The following is a 25,074-nucleotide window of genomic DNA, read 5'->3' on the forward strand; positions in this document are numbered from 1 at the left end:
GTGTGTTCTTGGATGGAAGGGACAGTGCGGTTTCGGTTGTTTGTCAGCAGCAGAGTTCTGCTCTGAATGTCACGTGCTCTGTTGTTAGTCCTGCTCTCTGCAGCTGCTTGCTGGAGGTGATCTGTGTTAGAGCTTTCAAGAGCTTGCATCTAGGCCATCCACAGATTAAAACATATCACTTGGTGATTGTCTACCATCTCCAGTAAGAGATGCTTCCTGTCTTTCAGTTGTTTAGTGTCTGTTGTTTTAGTTGGGCAAAATGGGCATGAAATACCATTAAAGTTCACCTCAAGAATAGGTTGAATTTGAGTATCAAAGTACTCTGAGACCATTTCAGAAAAATGCTCTCAAAGGACTGACACAATTCTTTTGCAAGGTCCTGGAACGCATTAGAATCAGAGAAATCATTGGGCAGAAAACAGCTATTTTGCCAGATTAATTTTCAGATGGACCAATTCATCATGTGTGAGTGCTTGTTGGCATAGAAGGAGCGTGCTGGGGATGGATTTGTGCAGTGGCCTTTGTTTATAATGCACTTGTTTAAATATTGTTCTGTTGTAGGTTTACTGCTACTACTGCAGTGCCATAAGTGGAAGTGCATACCATTTAAAAAAAGGGGAAAAGGGAAATAAGTTTTCCAGTTGGCCATTCAGACCAGTCCAGCCCTGGAAAAATTACTGAACTCCCACATTCTTATGTATTTATTTTGACTAGTTGTTTCAAAGAAATTTAGCACACTTCTTCATAAATAAACCATATTTTTACCAAATATATATAGTTCTTGGTCTGAAAACAAGTAGGTAGTCTTCTCCATAGCACTGTCTTCTTTTTGTTGGGCCTGTTGGACTCCTTTGAGAGGAGTCTGATCCTCAGGAGCAGCTAAGGTAACGTAATACTGAGTCCTGTTCAAGATACTATATCCAGAATTGCCATTTTTGCTTGGTGTTGCGTGGGTAGTAATAAATAGCAATGCAAACACAGTATTGTTGGGGGGGGAAATGAAATTACATAGTGGCAGTAGTTGTTTTAATTATGTAAGTACTTACGTGTTGTCAGTTTTGGTACTGTTTCCTTTTAAATGAGGATTCGATTTAGAAGGGAGGGAGGGGAGGGAATAGCCTTCATTTTAAAAAGGACTTTTAACCAGGAAACTGCATGTTTTGTGTCCTAAGGGTTATTTTGAAAGCTGCAACATACATAGAAACAGGATAGCAGGCTTTGAAGTGAAAGCATATGCCAATCCAACAGTAGTGCGGTGTGAAATCCATCATGGCCAGACTGGAGGAATCTATGTTCATGAAAAAGGAAGAGGACAATTCATAGAGAACAAAATCTATGCAAACAATTTTGCAGGTGTTTGGATTACCTCAAACAGTGACCCAACAATAAGGTATTGTTTTCTTCATTGATATTTCACTGCTTAGAAGAGATTTACTGGGGACGGAGGAAGTGCACTTTAATTTCATTTGATTATAATGAACTATAAATACTACTGTATATGTAGAAATGAAATTTCTGTCTGTGTTCAGTTGAACTGCATTTTTAGTTTGTGTGCACACCTGGAGATAGATCTTTCTCAAAGCGACAGAACATAAGGTCTTTATTTTAAATCTGAGTAGTGTACAGTCCTAGACACTACATTCATGTGTAGTATTGTACAGTAGATTAGAACCATTCTTTATAATGTGGATTTTTTTGTTTCCTAGGGGCAATGCAATTTTTAATGGGAATCAAGGTGGTGTTTATATCTTTGGTGATGGAAGAGGCCTTATTGAAGGAAATGACATTTATGGTAAGCTGATTTGCTTGTGGCACCTTGAATTCTGAGAAAAGTGAATATCTAAGTAGTATTAAATAACACTTCTGTTAACAGGTAATGCATTAGCAGGAATACAGATTCGAACAAACAGCTGTCCCATAGTTCGACACAACAAGATTCATGATGGTCAACATGGTGGAATTTACGTAGTAAGTACAACCTACAAACAGGCTACAAACTTGTCTTCTGTTTTATAAACATTAGAGAAGAGTACTCTGTAAAATGTTTGTGCTTAGAATGATTGAGTTTCTTGTGTTCTAAACTAGGTTCATTGTAAGAGACAGAAGCTGCTGATGATATTTAAAAGATGAAGGCTTCTATGAATGCCACTAAATTTTTCCTATTACAGAGTAAAATACTCAAAATAGGATAGATTACAGAATTTCATCATTTCTTGGTTAAAAGCTTTTTGAAAAGGCTTAGTTTTCATAGTAGTATGTCATTATTTTTAAAAAAATAGAAGTCTGCTCAGCTCTTAAGGAGTGTAATGTGTTTACCACTAACCTCAAATAAGATTTTTTTTTTTTTAATGCCTTCAGGGTGATTTACATTGCAGTTTCTGTACAGTTGTGTATTGTAGAAGTGGGAATAAAGCACAATTTCCAGTGTGTGCAAGGCTCTGCTGACTGAACTGAAAGAGCTGTCAGGTTGCCTTTAGCAATATCAGATTTTGAGAAATATTTGTGTAGCTTTCTACCAGAAGTTACCTAAGGTTCAGCTAATGCTGCAGGTGTGCAGCTTTATTTCTTCATTGTGTAAATCTAACCAGAACAGTTTCCCCTGACCAAGGACACTGGTGCTTTACCTCGGAGCCCAGACATGTGGTGGGGATAGTACTGCCAGTTTTTTGTCCTCCTGGTGGACAGGGCTGGGTGTAGGTTTAGGAACCACATGCCAGGGCTGTCATGTGAGTGCACAGTGCTGAGGAGCAGCCATGCTGCCAACAGCCAGCAGAGATTTGCAAATACCACTGCGGAGCCTTGGGATATAAGGATTTAAATGCAGGGTGTTCCGTGGCAGACATAGAAAAGTCATGATGTGCTGTTTAGGGGGGGGGAAAAAAAGGTGAAAAAATGCACTCAAATAGAAAGGAATTACTTTGCTACAGTAAAGAGGCCACGTTGGGGAGGGATGTATACAGCAGGAAAAACAGTACTGGCGATTAGCAGGTTTTCTCAACTCTTAAATCATTTTGATTTAGCATGAAAAAGGACAAGGTGTGATTGAGGAAAATGAAGTTTACAGCAATACTTTGGCTGGAGTCTGGGTGACAACAGGGAGCACTCCAGTCTTGAGGAGAAACAGAATACACAGTGGAAAACAAGTGAGTTTTGCTCTGTGGTTACAAGAGGGCCACAGAAAAGAAAGTCTGTGGTTTTATGCCTCATTACTTTGGAACTAATAATTTAATTCTCGATGTGTTAGGTTGGAGTTTATTTTTATGACAATGGACATGGCGTGTTAGAAGACAATGACATCTATAATCACATGTACTCAGGGGTTCAGATAAGGTAACATTCTGATTTTATGTCAAAACAGATGTAGCTTGGCTTGTGCTCTTTTGTGTCTTTTTAACTGTTCTTGTCATTTTGTTTATAAAAATAACTTTTTTTTTAAATCCAGTGTATTTGAATACCCTCTGCTTTAACCTACAAGAAAGTTATTACTAATAGAGCCCAAATATTGACTAGAATGTGTGGTGGCCCGTGGAGTCTGTAAAGCCAAAATATATTTGCATGTTTGGAAAGAACCATATTTTACTAAGATTTTTAAGCAGTGAGATCTATGGGGCACTTCTTTAGATGCATTTTTAATGTTTGGCCTTGAGATGTAGTAAACTGTTTGAAATGACTTCTTTGCTTACATTTTACTCTAGAACTGGAAGCAACCCCAAAATTAGACGCAACAAGATCTGGGGTGGTCAGAATGGTGGTATTCTTGTCTATAATTCTGGTAGGTTTGTTTTTCATGTTTATCCAGAATTGTTTATGCTCTGCAGTGTTATCTCTTATCATCTATTATCCTTCTTGATTTTATTTTTTTTTCCCACCCTTCCTTCAATTTCAGGGCTTGGATTTATAGAAGACAATGAAATTTTTGATAATGCAATGGCTGGTGTGTGGATTAAAACAGACAGTAATCCTACACTAAGAAGAAATAAAATCCATGATGGAAGAGATGGAGGCATCTGTATATTTAATGGGGGAAGAGGTAGTTTTTTCTCTTACTGGCATATACTGAATATTCTGGATAAGAGTTTAATTTCAGATTAAACAGTGTCCTCTTTAAAGTGCTCTTTAGAAATGTAGCTCTTGTCTTCTGAAGTAATAAAATAGTTATAGGGAACATACCCAGATGCTTTTTAGCCTTAATTACATCAGTAATACTGAAATCTGTGGGAGGCAGAGAGGTAATTAATCTCATCCAAGACGACTGTTAGATTGCTGCTTAGGACAGTACTTTTATCCCATCTGCTTTTGTAAGCTTTGCCATTTGACTGAAATACAGTATTGAATTCAAGTCATGTAGCCAAAATCATGCACCTGAACAGTTCAGGTTCTGCCAATGTCCAAGATTTAGGGCGGGGGGGGGGGGGAAAGACAGATCTCTAAGGAACCTCTTGTATACTTGTAAACTTAGAAGTGGTCCCTGTCTGAAATCTCCTGACTTGTGTGTCCTGATATCAGCTTCTCATATTTTGTAGATAATCACTTGCTGTAAATGAGCTTTAATTTTAAGTTAAGCATTTCAAAGTAATCCTGTCCTGCAATAACAAAAATATGCAAGTGAAGCTTGGCTTCAGCAGGCTGCTTGTTTTAGAAGACAAGAACAGAAAGGTGTTGGAAAAATTGAAGAGAATTTGGAAAGTGAAAAGACTTAGTTCTCTGTAATGGCGCTTACGATCCCAAATTCTATCCTGTATACTGAAAAAATACACTTCCAAGATTATACACTGCCAGTTACTTTAAAATTGTATCACTAACTTCAGTGCTATTGGGTATTCTCCAAATGAAAGGAATCAGCAGGGTGATAACAGATGAGATCTTCTGAAAGTATGTCACAGAATGGTTACAGGTCAGGAAATGTTACCAGGCCCAAATGTCTTGTGTGTTGGTCTGTCGTAGGTCTTCTGGAAGAGAATGATATCTTCAGGAATGCTCAAGCTGGTGTTCTTATCAGCACCAACAGCCACCCTGTGCTAAGGAAAAACCGAATATTTGATGGATTTGCTGCAGGTTTGTGTTGTTTAAATCAAATTTGGAAGTGTTGGAGCTTCACAAAGTATAGGCTCTTCACAAAGCTAACTCTGAGTTTCTTTACACCATGGTATTTAGCCATTTTAACAGTGTATTCTAGAAGTCATTTGAGAATTCAGAATATGTTTATAAAAGTCTCTGGAATTAGTAGCATGTTGAGAAGTGACACATTCTCTCTTCTCATTTTTTTTTAATGAAATACTTTTTCATTGTTTTATTTTAGAAGTAATTGATAAAGTTGTCTAGGACGTATTCATAGTTGATCTGCTGGATGCTGGTTTGAATATTTTATCACTGATTTAAAATTTAGGAAACTGAGCAAATATACATTTTGAAGAGATTTGAATTGCATCTCAAGTTCAACTTTCTCACTCCATAAACTAGAAAAATTACAATTATAAGTGTTTCTTACTCCAAAAGAGATGAAGAATGTTTAACAGTGATTTTTTGGCAATTTACTGTTTAATCATTGCAGTTCCATACTTCTTGCATTCCATTCCATTTCAACTAAAATTGCATTCTTGAGTTTTCTCCCATCTTTCTTTCAGAAGAAGCAAGTTTTCTGAGAAGAGCCTCTAAAGGTGTTGTTTCAGTGTGGTGGGGGGGAAGGATAGGTTGCTGTCAAGAGCAGTCCCGGACAAATGACTTGGAAGACACGGGTTACTGATAAAAGCTAAGAGTTAAAGAAATGATTTTAGGTTCCCATCTTGAGAACTTTTTTAGAAAGATATTTTAAAAAGGGTAAGGTATGTGCACAAAAACTTGCAAATGTACATGAAGATGACAGCCTTAACCACCCAAAGATTATATCCCCCTTGAAAATACACATGATCATAGTACCATTTTATTATCAGATAAGCCAGTAGCAGAGTGTTCCTCCCAGAAACCGTGCATGCCAGCTGCAGCTCTTTGAAAGGACTCAACAGCAGCATTTGAACCTCAGTCTTATAACAAGTTACAGTGCAGTTTCCCCCTGAGTTTATGATGGTTTTAAAAAATAGAGAACATGAGAGAGGTACCAGTGCACAATCACCAAGGATTTAACTTTGCCACTTTCTTTTCTCTTCTTTGTTCCCCCGACCCAATAAAGGTATCGAAATAACAAATCATGCGACTGCAACATTAGAAGGCAATCAGATTTTCAACAACCGCTTTGGAGGTTTATTTCTAGCATCTGGTGTCAATGTCACGATGAAAGGTGAGCCTGAGCCCCTCCTTGGTTGTGTTTGTTCACTTGCCATTTTTTTCTTTGGCGCTGGGTCTTGGATTTATTGCACCCTTTGTGGCTCAGATTTGGTACCACCTTAAGCTGAGTTGTGACTGAGTTTCAGTGGAAGGTAATGAGCTTTTAGACAGACACTTTCAAAGGTAGCTTAAGGCTTTGCTGTAATATTAAAACTCTATTAGCTCTTCTGTCTCAAAATGGCTTCTGAACTTGTTACTGGTCTTTGGCCCATCTCAAACTCCAATTCTAAGTTAGTATAATGGATACTCTTTTTTCACATATCCAAAAACAAGTGTCCAGTAAAGAAAGATGACTCACTTCACTTTTAGGATCTAAAGGCATGAATATTCACAATCCTAAATCACTTTTTTCAGAAAATACAAACAGTTTACATACATAAAATTCTCATGTATAGTGGGGAAGTGTGCATGAGACAAGATCCAGTTGAAGGAGACGGGAATGATGGTTTGAATGCCAGAAAGCTCCAGGAGGTTTTTCTGGAAGAAAAAGGTTCAGTTTGCAGAATTTTTACATGCTTGGTTTTAGTTGTTAAGTCTCTTCCCATGGATTCTTTACACCACTTAAAACAAAAGCTCTGGCTCCCCATTTCACAGCTCCCAGGCTTCCTGACTGCATCAGTTGGTGCTGTGACACTATTGGGAATGGGCAAAACTAGTTTGAGGTGCACTTCAAGACTTGACACAAGATCTAGTAGCTGAATAACAGAGAGGATTATCAAATTTCCTGTGCCTTGGGCACACCTTTTAATTGCTGGAACTGGTCAGACCTAATTTCACTTCCACTCTGTTGGTAAGCGCCTCATTCCTAAACTGATGGAGACAGAGCAATCCTTTTTCTCTTCCTAAGGGATTTGTAAAAGTCCTTCTGGTAGATGAGAGACCTTTAAACATTCAGGTTTCAGGCTCCTCAGCACAAAACTTAAGCCTGCTAGGAAGGCTTGTGTCTGCAACCATTTATTCACAGGCCACTGCACAGAGTATTTAAATGGAGGCTGTTAGGTGTTTTATGCTGTGCGTGAAGAACAGTGTTTCTTGCCTGAGGAATGCACAGCACTCTGGGCATGGGCCTTGTGAGCTGGCATCGAGGATTTGATACGTGTAAATGCCAAAACTAAAATGTAGGTATAGAACTAACTTGCTAATGGGCCCTCTGCTTCAACATCTCAAGGAAAAACAATAAGTCTTCAATCCAGGTGTGATAAGTTCTGGATTTCTTTTTTCCCTCCAACAGATAACAAAATAATGAACAATCAAGATGCCATAGAGAAAGCTGTCAGTAGAGGCCAGTGTTTGTATAAGATCTCAAGCTACACCAGCTACCCGATGCATGACTTCTACAGGTAACAGGTTCTTTCCCATCACCTACAGTAAGGTTTTCAAATAAACACCATTTCTCTTCCCACAAGGCCCTAAAACAGTTGCCATATGTCAGTGAACACACAAATGTGTGTTCTTACTCAGCAGGAACAGGAGGATTGAACAAGTTCCCATTGTCTGGAATTGTCTGGGCTTGAGGAAGTTCCGATTGTCTGGGCTTGAGGAAAACCGATTGTTACTGTGAACCTCAGCTTGAGGGATTACACAGCACAAGCGTTTTCAACACATGCAACAAAAAGCGTGCTGTGAAATCCAAGTTTGCTTAAAAATCCCAAGCTTTACAGCCCTGTGCACCCCCTTCCTTAGTGCTGTTCTGCCCTTTACTGGAGAGCTCGTTGGGTTTTGGCTCATGCCTGATGTGCTGCTTTTCCCTTCAGATGTCACACCTGCAACACCACAGACCGCAACGCCATCTGTGTGAACTGCATTAAGAAGTGCCATCAAGGACATGACGTCGAATTCATTAGACATGATAGGTATGTGTCAGACCAGGGCGTGGGGCTGTGTGGAGAGCACGAGGGAAGCAGACACTAAAGAGCTCTCTCTCATTGTAGGTTTTTCTGTGACTGTGGTGCTGGAACACTGTCCAATCCCTGTACGCTTGCCGGAGAGCCTACACACGATACAGACACACTATATGACTCTGCTCCACCTATAGAATCTAATACATTGCAGCACAACTGAATTCCTTTCAGAAAGAAAGTCCTGCCATTCTAATATCATACCTATTAAAACTTTTTTTTTGGAGGAAGTTACACTTGCCCATTTCTGCAGAAAGAGACTGTATTAAAGCGGATGTGTGAGGTGTTGACACTATGGAGCTCAACCTACCAAAAAAGAAAGTGGCAATATGTTGACTCAGGATAACAGAACTGGGCGTTTTAGCATTACTGTGTAAACAAAGACTTTGAAGGGACAGAAGTGAAGAAAAATAAGCTGCAATTTTGTACAGATACCAACTTCTGAGAGCTGGTGTTTTTACAAGTAGCATTGAAACGCAGTCCAATTTGCAGTAGTACTATTCTGTAGACAAGCAGCATTCTTTGTTGCTGCCTTTATGGACATGGGTACCAATTGCTTTTGTAACATGGTAAAAATGTGAGCTAGCACTTCTGCATTTCTTTTGATTTTTTAACATTTATTCAGATTGAGAAATATGATTTTAATGCTTTAATCTCATGTAGTTTGTTTCTAATTTCAAGCAAAAAAATCTTATTGTACTTGAATGTGTCCTGTTTTGTTAGCACACCTAGACTTGCTGTAACTGTACTCATGTCCCAGTATGTACGTTCTTTCTATGAAAGAGAAAACACTAATCTTAAATTATATCCAGCAATTTTTCTGGTGTCCTCTGAAGTTAGAATAATCTCCTCCCCTGCCCCAGCAATAGTCTGTACTCAAACCACCCTAACAAAAAGAAAAAAGCGAGTGTTTTAATGAGACTTCCTAGACTATAATGCACTATAAAACAAAGTACCCATGTAACTAAGTTTTGTGAAAGAAATTTTACTATGTTTTAAAGTACACAGTAGAAAGTCTCCTCAAAACAGTCTTGTACTTTACTCTGTTCATAGTTTTTTTTGAACAGTCTGGACATTACTTACATAACCTGCTGGAAAAAAATCACAGCAATTTCCTGCTCTAATGAAGCTGAGACAAGTATATATACAGCCCTATACAGTTTCATAGCTTTTTTCCATTTATGTGTATTGGTGACAGTGGGTAATCAACAGCCTGAAAGTGTATGCATGTACCATAACATCTAGACTTAATATATTGTGGAGTACTCAATAACCATTATGTAGAGGGTAGGTATGAATTAAAGGGTTTAATTTCCTAGGAAAGACAATGGAAAAATGGTCATTTTTAAAAAATAAAGTTTATTAGATCATAATGTTGTCTGTTACCGTGTTTTTGAGAAACTGCCCATACAAAACCTGCATGTCCCTAAAGGTGGCTGATCATCGCAGTGAGTTTCTGCACAGCATTTGCATCACTTGTTGCACCATCCACCACCTGGCACAGATACCTGAGGGGAAAAAACCACCTTTACTGAACATGGATAGACACTGAGGGGCAGAGTTTAAGCTCCCTATCCTGGCACAGCTTTGGGAGACACCGAAGACGCTGGGCCTGGTGTGAAGGCTGCCAGCAGCAGAGGCTCCAGTACCGCTGTAAGGTCCCCCCTGGTGCCCCCCAGCCCTGCACAGCCTTTCCCCCAGTGTCGCTCAGCGCACAGCCAGCCCAGCACCTCTGTGCAAATTAAGACTGGCATAAAACACTGCACTGCCAATCATATCTGCCCTCCTGCAGTACCTCCTTCCCCTCTGTGAAGTACGTTTCCTATTCCCAAAAGTAGTAGCTGCCCCCACTGCTGTGAGACTGAGAAAAAGCCACTCTCCAGATTTTAAAATGGGTGCCCACTAAGTAACGTGCAACTTAAATACAGAAACCCAAGGCCTTACCTAAACACCCTCAGTGAAAGGGTTGTTTTTTCAAACTCTTTGGCTTTTCTGTGCCCCTTCTGAATAACTTCATCTGGAATATCTGCAAGTCTTGCTGCATTGAAGCCGTAGCTCTTCGGGCATGCTCCTTCAGCAAACTTGTACAGGAACGTAATTGTTTCCTGGCTTGGATCCTCACTCTCATTTTCAACCATGCATGCCTAGGAAGTGCAAGGCCCAAGTCAGTGTTTGCAACACAGGCCTACAGCCTAATAAATGCACAGGACATCATGTCCTCCTCTCAAAACGCCTGTGACTCGGGGTAGAAGAGCACAGCAAAGGGTGCACAGCATGAGATCCCCCCCCCCCAGCCACAAGGAAAAATCCTGTCCTTCAGGCCTCACGGCTTGTGCTGCGCTCACACGTACCATGTGCCCCAGGCGCACGGCCGCGCTGTGGGAATGGTCCTCCACCAGCGAGTGGTAGTGAGTGGAGAACAGCGTCCGACACCGGATCTTCTCTGCCAGCTCCTTCACAACAGCACTTGCTATAGCTGTTCCATCGAAAGTAGCTGTGCCTCTGCCTGGAGGGAAAACAGGACAGCTTTGGCACACTCTGGAACAGAAGCAAATTCAGTCCATAGTTTACTTGCTTCTGGGGAGAGACGCACATCTCTTTAATTGTTAAAACAAAGAACCACAGAGGTAGAGGTGCCTTTCTAAAGGCAAATGCAGAATGCATTTGTAGTGTTGGTTTCTCTCCCTCTGCACTGTGTGGAAGGTGGACAAACAGCAGCGAGTGGTGAGAGCCACCAGGATCAGTGGGAAGTGACCCAAGTATTTGCCCTGTAACAATCACACTCCTCTGCGCTGCAGAAAAAGATGTTTCTGCTCTCCCGAGGTTTGCTGCAAGTAATTATGTAAAGGAAAATCAGGAAAACACAGCTGGAAATAGGATAATAATGAGGGGCTTGGGAGGTGGTGTATCAGGTCCTGGGGCACACAAGAAATACACGTTTTAGAGAGCATTAGACACTGACCAGTTAAACATCAGGAACATTATGTTAAAATTACAGAGTAATTACCCAGTTCATCCACAAGAACGAGGGAATGCTCTGTTGCATGCTGGAGAATGCTGGAAGTCTCACTCAATTCAACAAAGAAGGTGCTTTCACCTTTAAAAGAAATGACAAAAAAAAAAAAGTAGTCAAAAGATCTGAAACCCACAGCTCAACCCCCATTTAATCTGCACTAAAATCTTGGTTAAGGTAAAGTGAAACTCAACAGCAAACTGAAATTGAACAAAAACATAGAGCTTCATTTCCAGTGTGAAAATGGTGGGCTTCCATTTGCCAGAAAAAGCAGGGTTTGGTTCCCTAAGAGTACAGGCATAGGCACAAGTACAGTTAATTAAGTTTTAAGGCACTGTATCTGTCCACCTTTCACAGCACTGGTCAAGTGTACCAGCTGGACAAAAACAGGGGCACTAAGAATACAAGATGGGGGGAATCTCTGGCCCCTTCTTGCTCTAAATGCATGAGATAGGCCTAAGGTGTGTGTGACTTTTCAGTGAAAAAGTAAGCAAAGACTGAGAGACTGGAATTACTGGTTTGGTTGTGATGTCATAAGGTAACAAATTATTTGGATAATAAGGGCTTTAGTTGTATGCACTCTTAATTGAATGAAGTGTGACAAAAAAAGTATTCTGCTGCTGAGGCTTGAACATCTCATGGGAGTTGAAGCAACCCAGATAATACCAGGCCTGAAATTTAAACCTGAAATTGGTTTTAGCAGATTACAAGCAGAAGCACACAATTATTCCCACCCTTTCACATGATAAATGCACGCTTATAAAGTCTGGATTTACTACTTCTTTATAGTGTTCATTACAAATAATCACAAACAGTAGCAATTAATGTAATTTATTCCATTAAAGGCAAGCATTTACTTCCTGTACTCATGCTGCATGAGCACTGCTTTGCTCTAACATAAATTGTCCAACATGAATTAAGCAGTGTCCACCAATCCTGATGTTCTGCATTCATTTAAAGAAATTCCCAAGATTGAATGTGTTTTTACCAATGTTTAAGAATAATTGTTTATTCACTTTAGAAAATAAAGCCCTAAAAATTGCACGGGCAATTTTAAAATTATATTGCTTAAAAAACTAACTTCATAAAAGCCCTGTTGACATCCATTACAGAGCAACTGCCATGGAACAACTTTTGCTGTGCTTTCTTATCTACACAGTGTGCAAACTAATGCATCAAGAACAGATATCAAACCTAGTTCTCCTGTGCAGTGTTCAGCCTCATGATGTGAAATGTTATATAACATTTGTGCACATATTTGTAAAAGAGTAGTTCTCAGTTGATAGAAAAAAAACTGAAAATGCTGCATTTTGCTAGACCGCCTCTCGTGCAGGAAGAGTGGTTTTTATTTCTGCCATAAGCACTTAGGTATTCTTCTACAATTAAGATTTGGGTTTGTACTGAAATTAAACAAAATGGAAACTAGCTAGGCAAAGAAAACCTTAATAACATTCTCTAGGTGCAAAGAAAAGCCTTGATATGGGGAAGTGTAAATATTTTTTTTAATTAAGAACTCAGAATGATTCATTTCCAAATTCCTTATGTGCAACAAGTCCAGTAGGCTTAAATCCTTTCATAATCACTGACCCATATTTTTCAGCAGAGAGATCACAGAAAATCTGTGCCCTCCTTAAATGAGCAGGGATACTGCTCTTCTTACCACAACAATAATTTTGTTTTTCTAGCCCTGTGACACTTTGCCCACCACCACAGGCAGACTTCCCATTCCAGTTGTTGTGTCATCCTCCACTTGTTTCTTCCTCTCCATTAAAGAGACAAAATACTCCCAAGAATTGTCAACTACTGCTTCAAAGAAGGAAGCCTGGCTCTTTTCCTTGTCTGAAGAAATCAGATTTCAGACATAAGGCATTCTGACTGAAACAAGGGACTTCTAGGCCTGGTGATAAGCTACAAAAAACTCCTCTACAACAGCTACCCAAATATCACTGTCCCATTTCAGAACACTTAGAAAAAGATACCAATGTGAGTAGAATATAATCAACTGTACCATATCCAAAAAGATATTCCGCAGACTGGTATCCAGCTTTTAATATTAAAATTCATTAAAAGTGATCCTACGTGTCTGTCAGAAATAACAACGGACACGCATGTGAAAGAAATAAAGTCTAACTACGATCCTGTTTCCACTCTGAACAATGAGAGGCAACAGATTAGTGCCCAGCTCTCCCTGCACAGTCAACGTACCGTCCCTTTCCAACTTGCCACTCAAAGCAAGAGAAGTCACTGGGCTGGGTGGCAAAAGCCCTTTGGAATAACTCACCCGACATGATCCTGTCCGAGGCGCCGAGCCGCGTGAACACCCTGTCAATGGGGGTGAGCCTGCAGGCCTCCGCAGGTACGTAGCACCCCAGCTGAGCCATGATAGCCAGGAGACCAGCCTGCAGAACAGACACAGTCACGTTTCTACAATGTGCTTGGAGCTTCAGTTCCACACCGAGAACGAGGGGATGAAACTCTGTTTTCCCCTAAAGCAAAGACTAGAGTACATAAAGCTTCCTACTGTTTTAACAGCTCCAGACTGCAGCATCATAATCTCAGGCAGGACTAAACTACTCTGGAAGGTTTCAAAACACAAGTTATCACAGCAAGCAGTGTTTATAAAGCAAACTCCCTGTTGCTTTCACAGTTGCCACTGATCTCTAGTTTCATCTTGTTCAACCTGCAGAAGCATCTTTTGCCAGATGATGCCAAGTCCTAGATAAGTCACTTGAAAAACATAAAAGGTACTCTATCACTTTTCCCCAACCATCTCTCAAAGGAGAAATAAAACTTATTCCTCCCTAAAGTGGAAGTAGAAAATCTATCTAAACATGGGCATTTTCTACCAGACTGTATCTTTACAGCGCGGTTGTTGTGCTGTGCTGCACACCCCAAAGACCACTTCTGGGACCTCCTCTGGCACCAGCCAGGCCTTGTAATTCCCTTATGCCGAACACAGAGGCACTGTGGAACATCTGACCTTACACAGACAGCCCATCACCTGTCTCATGAGCGTAGATTTGCCGCCCATATTCGGGCCGGTTACCAACACACAGGAAGCTTCACTGCCGCTGCCTTCATCTCTGCAGCCTATCACGATGTCATTGGGAATAAACTCGTCCCCAAAGAAGGTTTTTGTAATGCATGGATGGCATGAGTTCCTAAGTTCCAGGAAGGGAGGAGCGCTGTCCACAGGCAGCACAATTACAGGTCGGCACAGAGGTCCATCACCATCTTGACTGTAGCGAGCAAGGGACATCAAGACATCTATAAAATTAGGAGACATTCCAGTAAGTTACGCTTTCATCTTTCTTCATTCACTGGAATTCATTTACTCACTGAATAGCAATTTTGTAAACACAGTTTTCCAGTTCATTCCATTTTCCTCTAAAGGAAAACACCCAAGAAGCACTCCAGAACAAGTAAAAGGTGGGAATATTTACACTGCCTTTCCTCATTCCTTCCAGATTTCTACTGTTGTCAGGTTAAAATCCTCCCCTCTAGTTTTTTTAGTTTTGAAGTCTTTAAAATTCACATCATTGCACTGCAAAAGTCCATGTATAAAATATTATTTTTTTGCATTTTTTTTATTTAGAGTAAGTAAAGAGGAAGTCAGCTTCTGTGACAGTGAATTACTTTGTGAAGGATCATAATGCTGCTTAAAAGTTGCCAGAGGAAATTTATATAAATATGAAAATTCTGTTGGTCCAGCAAAACCCAGCAGCACAAGTCCCCCCAGTCAGCTGAGATCTAAGGTTCTAAAAGTTGATTATCTACAAAATGAGACCATTCTATGATTTTAGAGGCTTTACAGACAGAAAATTACAGCTCAGCCTCTACTGGAAACAAATTCAGTATTCTGAATTGATCAGAATTCTCTGATGCTGTGGTGTAGCTGATGTCACTGCTTCCCAGATCTCCCAGCGAATCCATTCCTAGCCAACACTCCCTGCCCGCCTGTCCTCCCTTTTCTGCCCCAGTGGCATTCAGAGAATGCTCTCATTTTTCCCTGGAACAAAGACATCCCAGAGTCCCTCATCCTAGCAGAAAATCCACAGTACAAAAGTATGCCAGTCCTGAGAAGGGAATAGAGGAGACTGTTCTATCTCAGAAATTTAGAAAGGTATGGGGAAGTCTTCCTAGTAGACTACCTTCTTCAAGGCTTGACAATCACCACTTCTTTATTTTTAAAGGCTGCTGAGAGAGCAGCCTGCTCAGATAGAAAGGAGATGACTAGCAGGTTAGATCTTTATACCTCCATTTAATAAGAAGCTACTAATCCATACACAAGAATCAGGAAGCAGTGAGAGACCCACCAGGCTACGCTGAACAGTGAGAAATACTCGGCTGCACATCTACAACCACACAACAGGAATGAAGAAAGAGCTTGCAAACATCCAGACCCAGCAACTGTCCTGCCATTTACTGACAGGAAGGAAACAGGGAATCACTGTTAACTAAAAAAGCTGTTACCACAATCAGAGTTTTTAAACTACAACTTAAGAGCTGGCAACAAGCCTTTTTTTGCTTATCCGGATCAGATGCCATCATTTCCTACACAAGAGTAATTTTTACCCTATGCCAGAATGAAGCAGAGCTCTTACCCAGCACAGCAATGCACTCCACAGCTGCCTGCCAGTCCTTGCTGTTTTTATCGAAGTTGTAGAACAGGCGCCTCATGCAGTCCTTCAGTGCTGCGTCGCGCCGCTCTTCCGCGTTGACCATCACCGCCAGCATCTTCTCGATCTCCTTGGTCCAGTAACGCTTATACCCCTTCCTGCTCGACCTCAGCTCGTATTCCTCGGGCAAGTTACGTGATACGACGCTTTCCGGTATTTCCATTTGGTATCGGTTTTTGCCTGTCCCCCAGTACAGGATGGATTTGGATCCGAGCAGTTTGCACTGCTTATCCAGGTACTTGCGAAGATCTTCCTCGACAGCTTTAATATCCTGTAGTGCTCCATCATAATCGGGGTCAAAACCTGCCTTTGGAGTAATCACCCCTGTCTTCCGAGCCTGGTTGTGATCAAAAGCAGTATCCCATCTTGTAAGCTCTGCACTCAAGTCTGGGAAGCGGCCGTCTGGATTTGTGGCTTTGCGGGTGACAAGCTGCCTCAGGACTTTAGATTTGAAGTCACTGGCAACCTCTTCCATGACATCAACAATTTCATTCATTACTTTAAAACCCTCCAGTGCAGACAGAAAGTCAGCAATTTTTTTTTTGCTGTATTTGATTTCTTCGTAAAAGATGGCCCTGCTGTCAGGATGGTTCTGGCTTTTAAGTGGTGATCCAATACTGTGAATTTTGTTGAGCAGCCTTTCAAGGTCAGGCAGTTTCTTCAGGTGCTCACTAACTTCAGCCATTTTATCTGGCACTGCTACGAGGTCCTCAACAGCATCCAAACGAGCATTGATGGATTTAGGATTACAAAGCGGAGCACAAAGCCACTGTTTCAGGAGCCGCTTCCCAAATGGTGTACAACAAGAATCAATCCTTTCCAACAAAGTACCTTCTGTGCTTCCATTGGTTCCGTTCTGCAAAACTTCCAAGTTCATCAGGGTGACTCCATCCAGCACCATCCGCTGGTCAGTTTTGGCAAACAAACTACTTGAACTCATAGGTTTTGCAGCAGCAATATCCACAGGGACATATTCCTCGAAGTTTGCTCGTGATAGCAGCTCTTGATCAATCAGACATCTTTTGAGATAGAAGACACACCCCCCAAGAGCTGATAAAGCTAATTCACTGTTATCACCAGGAGTTAATCCCAGGGAGTCACTCTCTGAAGTCAGAGATTTGATTACAGAGGGCAGAGAACACCCATTTTCAGAGTTCTGCTTCTCCTTGAAATACTCTTCTTCAAGAAGGACTTTTAGTGTTTTAGAAGCATTCCAGAACTGGGAACCCGAGATCAGCCCTTCCTGAATGCAAGAAACAAGTGAGCCCTTCAGTATCTTCTGTGTGTCCACAGACAGGTTCCCCTTCTCATAGAGAACCTGCACAGGAGTGTAATGTGCTACTAAAGTCCTAAACCTCGAGCAGTGACGGTCGTCTGAGAACTGGCCTACAAAAAACTTCCCCACTGACGTGTCAACAAAGCAGACTCCGTAAACACGTTGTCCGGATGAGTCTTCTTTCTCCTTAACACACAGAAGGTATCTGCTGTGGTTCTCAGAGGGATCACAGTCCATAATGCTGTAAGTCTGAGTTCCTTTGGTGATGATCCTGCAGATTTCTCTGCGTACCACCCTGTCAAACTTTGTGGTGTGGGCTGTTGACTTGCAGCGCGCTTCCATCATTTCAGGAGTTTCTGTTTGCTCGACACGGGCTACCTTGTAGCCCTTCTGCACTAGAACATCAGAGAATCTGCCAAATGCAATTTCTGGAAAACCTGAATGGGCCCAAGTACCTTTCATAAAGATCAGGCCCAGCTCATTTACACCAATGACTGCATCCATATGATACAACTCATAGAACTTTCCAACTTTGTAGAAAATCACAGCATCAAAGTTCTGACTTTTCAGCTGCCACCACCTCCGCATTCCTGGTGTACACTTGTTGAGATAATCCTCGGGCACATGGAGAGTGGAAGGGTCATAATCAGGGTCACCCTGACGCTTCCTGTGCACATCTTTCCTTTTCCCTTCCTGCAGCCAATCAAGCTTTTCGTGTTCCCACACTGTGAAGCCACCAACGCCTCCATTGCAAGCATTTGCTTGAGATTCAAAGCTTTCAGGTGCTGCAAATGATGTCAGCTTGGACTTGGCTTCTGAAGAGACCGTTGCTGCTCTTTTGGGTGTTTCAGAAGATTCATTTCCTAAGCTACTCCTTTTAGCAGGCTTCTTCACCTCTGTTCTCTTCCGTTTAGAAGGGACTTTAATGGGACTTTCTGCAACACTCTCTGCATCTGTCTCTGTGTCAGAAGATTCATTTTCATCTACCCCACTACTCGCTTCCTCACTGCTTGCTGCTTCTTTCACATCAGGCTTGAACTCTGTGTCAGAGCCTTCTTGGTCACTGTCAGAATCCAACACTCTTCTTCTCTTGGTTTTTACGGCTCTTTCCCTGCTCTTTACTCGCTTATTGCTCTTCATGTCCTCCTCACTACTGCAATCATCACTGTTGCCTGATGCATTTTCACTCATCTCCTGGAAAAATAAATTATTTTACCCATAGATAATTCTCGCTACAAAGTCACTGATGCAAAAAGAAGTGCAAAAGTGTGCAATAATGCAGTAGTTATGATACTTCAAGCAAGAGACAGCAGAGCCACAGCCAATTCCATTTACCTTAACAGAATTCAGGTTTTTTCTGGATAACTAACTGCTACTGGCCAGTGGCATAATTAGTCCTATTTGTATCCTTTACAGCTTCATTCAGTACTGTGCTTAACTGATGCTGATGAACAAAACATTTAAACTGCACAAAAATATACAGCACATGAAATTCAGCAAAAAGGAGAAACACCTCCATAAACCAACTCAATGTTACTTTTGTCAGAAACACAATGAGGCCTTGCCACCTTTCAGTACAAGCCCATGTGAGATTTGCCCTTGATTTTTACTTTTAACTACTTATTTCCACCTAGAAACATACTACCTTATAGTAGCCTTCAAGAAGATTGTGCATGAAAAAGGAACTCCATTATTTGCCTTTTCAGCCTTACACTTTAATAATTCCAGCAACAGCACCGGAAAAAAACATCAGTGGATGGACTGGAGTGAGTACAAAGTGCCAGTGCCCACTGCACCATTGCCAGGAACAACTGTTACAAAGTTCTACATTATGACACACTAAAACTTCAGATCAAACTTAAGGCAACTTGGACTATGAATAGCAGATAGAGAAGATTAAAAAGATGCACTAAAAAAAAGCACTTATGAGTGAGAAAGTGGGTCACCCAGAGAGTGATGAGTGAAGAGAGTCAGGGAAGTTAAGTAGCTTCTGAGGTCAGTCCTTACCACGCAAAACACCAGAGAGACTTGTCTTTCAAACTAGAAAAGGTGAGAGACCAGCATGTGACCTGACAACACAGAAGCAGTAAAAAAAAAAGACATATGGATACACATACACATACGATTAAAGAGGAGATAAGCTGTGATTACTGTACCAGAAGAACTGCAGGATATTCCATGCTTAGTTCCAAGACACAGTTCCTAGGTTATAGTACTATTTCTGAAAATGACAGCAAGTAAGAAACATTTTACCTCTATTTCCTCCTCTTCTTCCTCCTCTGTGTCTGAAGGCTCATTGCATACTGCCAGCTCAAGCCGCTTAGTTTTATCTTTGCTCATTGCATCGTCTGCTAATACCATTGCTCTTTTAATTTCAGGCTTCATACTGTAAAACATTCCTCCCTTCAGCGTCTCCCCATCTGATGAACCTGTAAAACCACAAATTTGTCAGAAACTGAAGTTAGTCTACCATTTAGACAGTTAGTGTTCATGCTTCACTTTTAAATGTATTCAGACAACTAGTATAAGTCCCTAACATTCTGCATTGTTAGCAGACGTTCCCACCATACTTAAATATAGTAACTCATCACTCAGCCCGATAAACTACCCCTAGAGAAAGTATAAACACTCACAAATGAAATGCCTACCTAGTACATGAACACTTGAAGAATTGCTTCTATTTCTGTAACTCATTGCCACATGTGAATACTTCTAAGCTGAGCTCTAAACACCCTCACACTCACTGTAGTAACTATTGAAAATAACGCTTCACACTCGCAGTGCAGCGAACAGGCCTGACTGAGACCACATGGGTATTTTAGCAATCATAGGGAAGTTCAGCCACAAAGTTATCTTCACATTATAGGCACGAGTCACCAACGACACAGATCTCTTGAATAAAGCTCTGCTGGCCTCCAAACTGCTCCTGGAAGAGCAGCAAGGTGTCCAGACCCAACACCAACCTATTAGCCAGATTAGCTGATCCTCAATCACACTGGTGATTCACCCTGACACTGCAGGGTATCGAGCAAAGCCTGCTATTAATAACTGCACCATTCCCTCATCCTCTTTCACAGCCCCATGGCACGGCAGTTCCTCCTTCCACCACCCAGACACAACACAAAAACAAAGCCAACCAATTTACAGACTGGTTTCTAGAAAGGGTCCACAAAGACACTGAGATTCATCTTAATGCCATGCTCAAGAAAACAGTGCTATATATAAGATATCATATATTCAACTCGGGGAAAGGAAAAAGAGGACACGAGCATGTGATAGATAAAGAAGGGCAATTCCTGCTTCTGCTCTAACAAGTCTATCTGTCTGCATCCAACAGTAGGATCTGTTTGGATAGGTCCTCACACCCACTCCTGTGAATCCCATCACACGGTGCTATTTGACTGAAGCTTCAGCTCCAACTCAGAGGCAGACAACAGGCAGCTGACTCATAGGAGACCAACTACCTCAGAAAGAAGCCAAATGGCATTCTTGCTCACACTCATTTCTTTGAGCTTGTAGTAGCAAAGCAGGGAGTTACAAGTAGCTCCTTCTACAGCACAAATGCAACACATTAACAATTCAGATCTCTCCGTTCTAGTTTTGCAAATGCAATCTAAAAGGCAATCTAAAAATATTTTGCATTAATATTAAATGCAATTTAACAATGGCAGGAGAAAAATCTCCTCCTATACTTTAACTGCACACTCGACTGTGCAACACCTGCATGTTCACTCTACCAACCGGTATTCACCTGCCCTTCTTGCATGCCCAGCTGTTACACCTCTGGCCCTGTCCAGTCTATATTTACTCAGGAAAAAACAATAACACAACACAAGAAACTTCACCATTTTCTTACCCAAAGACTCCAACACTCTTACTTTGTATACCAAGATGCTTTTTGCTTGAATTTTAAAGCAAACCACATATTTTAAATATTTTTACTCTGTTCTGCATTCAACACATTTTTCATGGAAAGACCTGTGTATCTGTGACTTCTTATTTTTCCACAATTTTCTACTGGCAAACAGATTAATTCCCCTTATCTGTATTTGCTTTTAAGGGCAACTTAAAGCCCTTAATATCCATTTGATCCTTTTAAAATACCCTCAGGGAAGGGACATATAAACCATGGACCAACTCACTTGCACTACATTATGTTAACACTCATGGCAATGACATTACCATTTTAATTTAAAACTATGGCCAAAGTGCAGTGCCTTGAAGTATAAAGGAGCCAAAAAAATGTGGCTACATGATGATATGAGATGGAACTCTGACTTGTAAAAAGGAAGACTGTTTAAATTTAGTTTTTTCACTGACATAAGCAAATCCTAAAGCACATCAGAAATATCGTATTACACCCAAAGTATCTGACTGACCAACAAGACAGTTCACAGCAATATGATTTACACATGACAGTTCACAATGATTTAGTTTTCAGCAACAGTAAAATTATTAAACAAGGGGAAAACAGATCATGAATATTAATAAGGTAAGATTTATTATGCAAAATGACAATTCTTGATATATTTGATTTTCACTAGTTGGCCAAGTCATTTCTTCAATATGACAAAGACCAACTGTGATCAGTAACTACAAGCAATACCCTCACAAACACACTCAATTCTCAAGTTATATATTTCATTAACAAAACTGCTGCATTGCCTAAAAGAAACACCACAGTAGAATTAATTTTAGTTATCTAATATCTTGAGCCTAGTCTTCTGATTCTGGACAAACTAGAGTTCCTAAATAGCTGCTTAAAAACTGGGTTCAACACTCCTAATAAATTTCAGGGCTGAAAGTGGAATTACTGGATTTATCCTTTAGATACTTGTTACGTTGATGGGAGAAATAAAGGAAAAATCTTTAAAACATAAGCAAGTTTGCTTAAGTAGTTGTTCTAATTTAATAAATAAGAGGGCTTAGTGGTTTATGTTCAAAGAACTGTGTAACCATAAACGTACCTGTAATCCTCAAAAACTTGTTGTCTCTAATTTACAAAGCACAAAACATGCTCAATTCTAATCTTGGTTTTGCTGCTCTTTCTCTGTGAAGAATACCATATCCTTATACTTCAAGCACATTTTTCCAAAACAAGTGGCATATTTCCACTTCAGAAAGTTTAGTTTGTATCTCTTACCTTTATATGGCCTCAGGTATTTAATGCTGATCCAGCCTCTTGTAGGGCTGTCATCAAAAAACTGTACATGGACACGAGTGGATTTTCCTTTTCCTCTGACTATTGTTCTTTCAGTTGGGTGGTTATATATGAGACATGGCCACCAAGGATAACCTTCCATCTTGGCCCAGACCAAGTCCCCAGGAGAATACTCACAGGAGACACTGCAGAGACAACAAATGTGTAATTTAAGGAACATTTAAAAGAGCTCTCTTCATAACTGTAACTGCACACTGCTTCTGAGCAGCTTACGCCCCTTGGGTCTTGGAAGGCTCCCAGGTGGTACAACCTGGATTACACAGTCCTTCTATACCCCCACCAATACCTCTCAAATTCTTTTGATTTGCTCCTCCAAGTTCTACTGGATCCCCACAGAGACAGAGTTTTATCACAGAATGGTTTGGGTTTGAAGAGACTCTAAAGATCATCTAGTTCCAAATCCCCTGCCATGGGCAGGGACACCTTCCACCAGACCAGGTTGCTCAAAGCCCCATCCAACCTGGCCTTGAACATTTCCAGGGATGGGGCATCCACAACTTCTCTGGGCAACGTGTGCCAGTGCCTCACCACCCTCACACTAAAGAATTTCCTCCTAATATCTAATCTAAACCTACTCTCTTTCAGTTTAAAGCCATTCCCCCTTGTCCTATCACTACTTGTAAAAAGTCCCTCCCCAGGTTTCTTGTAGGCCTCTTTAGGTAGTGGAAGATGCCATAAGGTCTCCCTGAAGCCTTCTCTTCTTCAGGCTGAACAACCCCAACTCTCTCAGCCTGTCTACACAGGAGAGGTGCTCCAGCTCCCCAGGCATCTCTGTGGCCTCCTCTGGATTCACAGTCACAGAAAACTGGCTGAGGTTGGAAGAGATCTCTGGAGGTCATCTTGTCCAACCCCTCTCCTCAAGCGGGGTCACCTACAGCCTGATGTAACCAGACTCTTCGTGGATTTAAGGGAGTGAGAGAGTAGCTGGGTCCAACCAGACCTTACCTAAAAGATGGCAGACTAGGTGTTTACGAATTATCAACCTACATAACTAAGACAAGTTTTCCTGTAGAGACTAACTATCAACCAGGCACCCAAAGGAAAAGAGAAAGATTTTTAAAAAAACCTCAAGCTACAAAAAATGAATAAATAAAAAACTCTGTCCCCACTGCAAAGCACCTGATGCAGCTTTTATTTTCTCTCTCCTCCTCCCCTGATATTTCAGCCACTGCCACACTCCCACTGATGATGGCCAGGATATTCCTGAGGGCTGTGGCCCAAGAACCAGCAACACTCAGTTCGCTGACATGTGGGACACTTGTCATCATGGTGTACAGTACAAGAGAGACATGGAGGAGGGCAACAAAGATGATTAAGAGACTGGAGCATCTCTCTTAGAGGAAAGGCTAAGGGAGTTGGGCCTGTTCAGCCTCAAGATGAGAGGATCAAGCAGGGACCTCATCAATGTGTATAAACATGTAAAGTGGAGGGTGCCAAGAAGCTGGATCCAGGCTCTTCTTGGTGGTGCCAAGCAACAGGACAAGAGGCAACAGGCAGGAACTGATGCTCAGGAAGTTCCACCTGAACACGGAGAAGAACTTATTTACTCTGTGTGTGGCCACAGGCTGGAAGAGGTTGCCCAGAGAGGGTGTGGCATCGCCCTCACTGGAGGCATTCAAGAACAGTCTGGACACAATCCTGTGCCATGTCCTCTGGGACGACCCTGCCTGAGCAGGGAGGCTGGACCGGATCACACACTGTGCTCCCTTCCAACCTGACCCATTCTGTGATACACCACGGAAAGGAAATACAGGCACGAGTGACACACTATTTCCAAAGAGCAAAAACCAACCCCGCGGCTCCGCTCCCCGCAGGTGTCCCATTGTCCCGCCGGCCCAGGCCCGCCGGGAGCGCGGGCCGCTGCAGGCCTGCACAGCCAGACACGGCATCCAGGGAATGGGGGCGGGACAGCACCACATCCAGAGCACAGGGGGCGGGACAGCGACGGGAGGGACGACACGGGAGGGACGACGGACGGCCCGAGGGTCCCGCTCCCACCGCTGCCGGCAACAGCCCCGTCCCGCCTTCCCTTCCCGCCTCCACCTCTCCCCGCCTCCGGCCGCGCTGCCGCGGCCTCCCCGCTTCCCCGGCCGGTACCTGGAGGCCTTCACGGCCGCGCCGTCCCCCTCGCCCTTCTCGCCGTTCTCCCCGGCCCGCGCCGCCGCTCCGCCCGCCCCGCCGCGGGTGCTACGGGCGGCCTGGCGGCCGTTCTGCTCCCTCGAGCCCCGGCGCTGCCGGAGTCCCGCGCCGGCCGGCAGAGGGGCGGTTGCCGTCGGAGGGGCGGCTGCCGGCGCGGCGTCCCCCGGCGGGGCCGGGTTGGCCTTGGAGAAGAAGCGGAGCAGGGTGCTCTGCCGAGACATGGCCGCGGCGGGAAGCGCGCGCCCCCAGCGCGCCAAACGCGCGCCAAACCCGCCCCGCCCCCGGGCCGGGCCCCGCCCCCGCCCCGCCCCGCCCCTCCCCGCCCGCCGCGTTGGCGGGAACCGTGAGGGGCGACCCGGGGGATGGTTCCCCGCGCCCAGCGGATCTGCCCCTGTTAGCTGGGTTGCCAAGTGTGGGATGTGTAAGGGTTTTCTTAAAAAAGGATGTTCTTCGGTGTTTGACATTTTTGTGCTTTCAGACCTAATCAGCAAGGGACTTAGTCCACGAAATAGCAGCTAATAAACAAG

General features: G+C 42.4%; 2 protein-coding genes across 4 annotated transcripts in view; one reads left to right on the forward strand and one right to left on the reverse strand.

Moving 5' to 3' along the window:
• Positions 1–9,592, forward strand: part of FBXO11 (F-box protein 11) — a 72,225-nt gene extending 62,633 nt beyond the window's left edge. For all 3 annotated transcript variants that reach the window (XM_032681852.1, XM_032681853.1, XM_032681854.1), the window contains exons 12-23: positions 1,173–1,390; positions 1,707–1,792; positions 1,874–1,968; positions 3,021–3,143; positions 3,245–3,330; positions 3,696–3,772; positions 3,887–4,030; positions 4,945–5,055; positions 6,167–6,274; positions 7,553–7,661; positions 8,076–8,174; positions 8,253–9,592. In XM_032681852.1, coding sequence (XP_032537743.1) covers positions 1,173–1,390; positions 1,707–1,792; positions 1,874–1,968; positions 3,021–3,143; positions 3,245–3,330; positions 3,696–3,772; positions 3,887–4,030; positions 4,945–5,055; positions 6,167–6,274; positions 7,553–7,661; positions 8,076–8,174; positions 8,253–8,382 — 1,386 coding nt within the window. In that variant the 3' untranslated portion in view covers positions 8,383–9,592. The remainder of the gene's footprint in view (positions 1–1,172; positions 1,391–1,706; positions 1,793–1,873; positions 1,969–3,020; positions 3,144–3,244; positions 3,331–3,695; positions 3,773–3,886; positions 4,031–4,944; positions 5,056–6,166; positions 6,275–7,552; positions 7,662–8,075; positions 8,175–8,252) is intronic.
• On the reverse strand, positions 9,559–24,768 carry MSH6 (mutS homolog 6). The gene is made up of 10 exons (XM_032681851.1): positions 24,506–24,768; positions 22,331–22,533; positions 19,441–19,616; positions 15,837–18,381; positions 14,234–14,499; positions 13,514–13,631; positions 11,227–11,316; positions 10,571–10,725; positions 10,164–10,363; positions 9,559–9,727 (listed from the first exon to the last, which is right to left on the reverse strand). The coding sequence occupies exons 1-10, from the start codon at positions 24,766–24,768 to the stop codon at positions 9,646–9,648; spliced, it is 4,098 nt and encodes a 1,365-aa protein (XP_032537742.1). The 3' UTR covers positions 9,559–9,645.
• Between the last annotated feature and the right edge of the window lie 306 nt (positions 24,769–25,074).

The sequence above is a fragment of the Chiroxiphia lanceolata genome, chromosome 3, assembly GCF_009829145.1.
Source record: "Chiroxiphia lanceolata isolate bChiLan1 chromosome 3, bChiLan1.pri, whole genome shotgun sequence".
Lineage (NCBI taxonomy): Eukaryota > Metazoa > Chordata > Aves > Passeriformes > Pipridae > Chiroxiphia > Chiroxiphia lanceolata.

What these genes read in the sequence shown, in the direction of transcription:
- MSH6 (XM_032681851.1), bottom strand. Translation starts at nt 24,768, where the DNA reads ATGTCTCGGCAGAGCACCCTGCTCCGCTTCTTCTCCAAGGCCAACCCG. An exon ending in ATACCTGAGGCCATATAAAG is followed by an intron (nt 19,617 to 22,330) that starts GTAAGAGATACA and finishes GTGGTTTTACAG; the next exon opens with GTTCATCAGATGGGGAGACG. An exon ending in AAGAAGAGGAGGAAATAGAG is followed by an intron (nt 18,382 to 19,440) that starts GTAAAATGTTTC and finishes TTATTTTTCCAG; the next exon opens with GAGATGAGTGAAAATGCATC.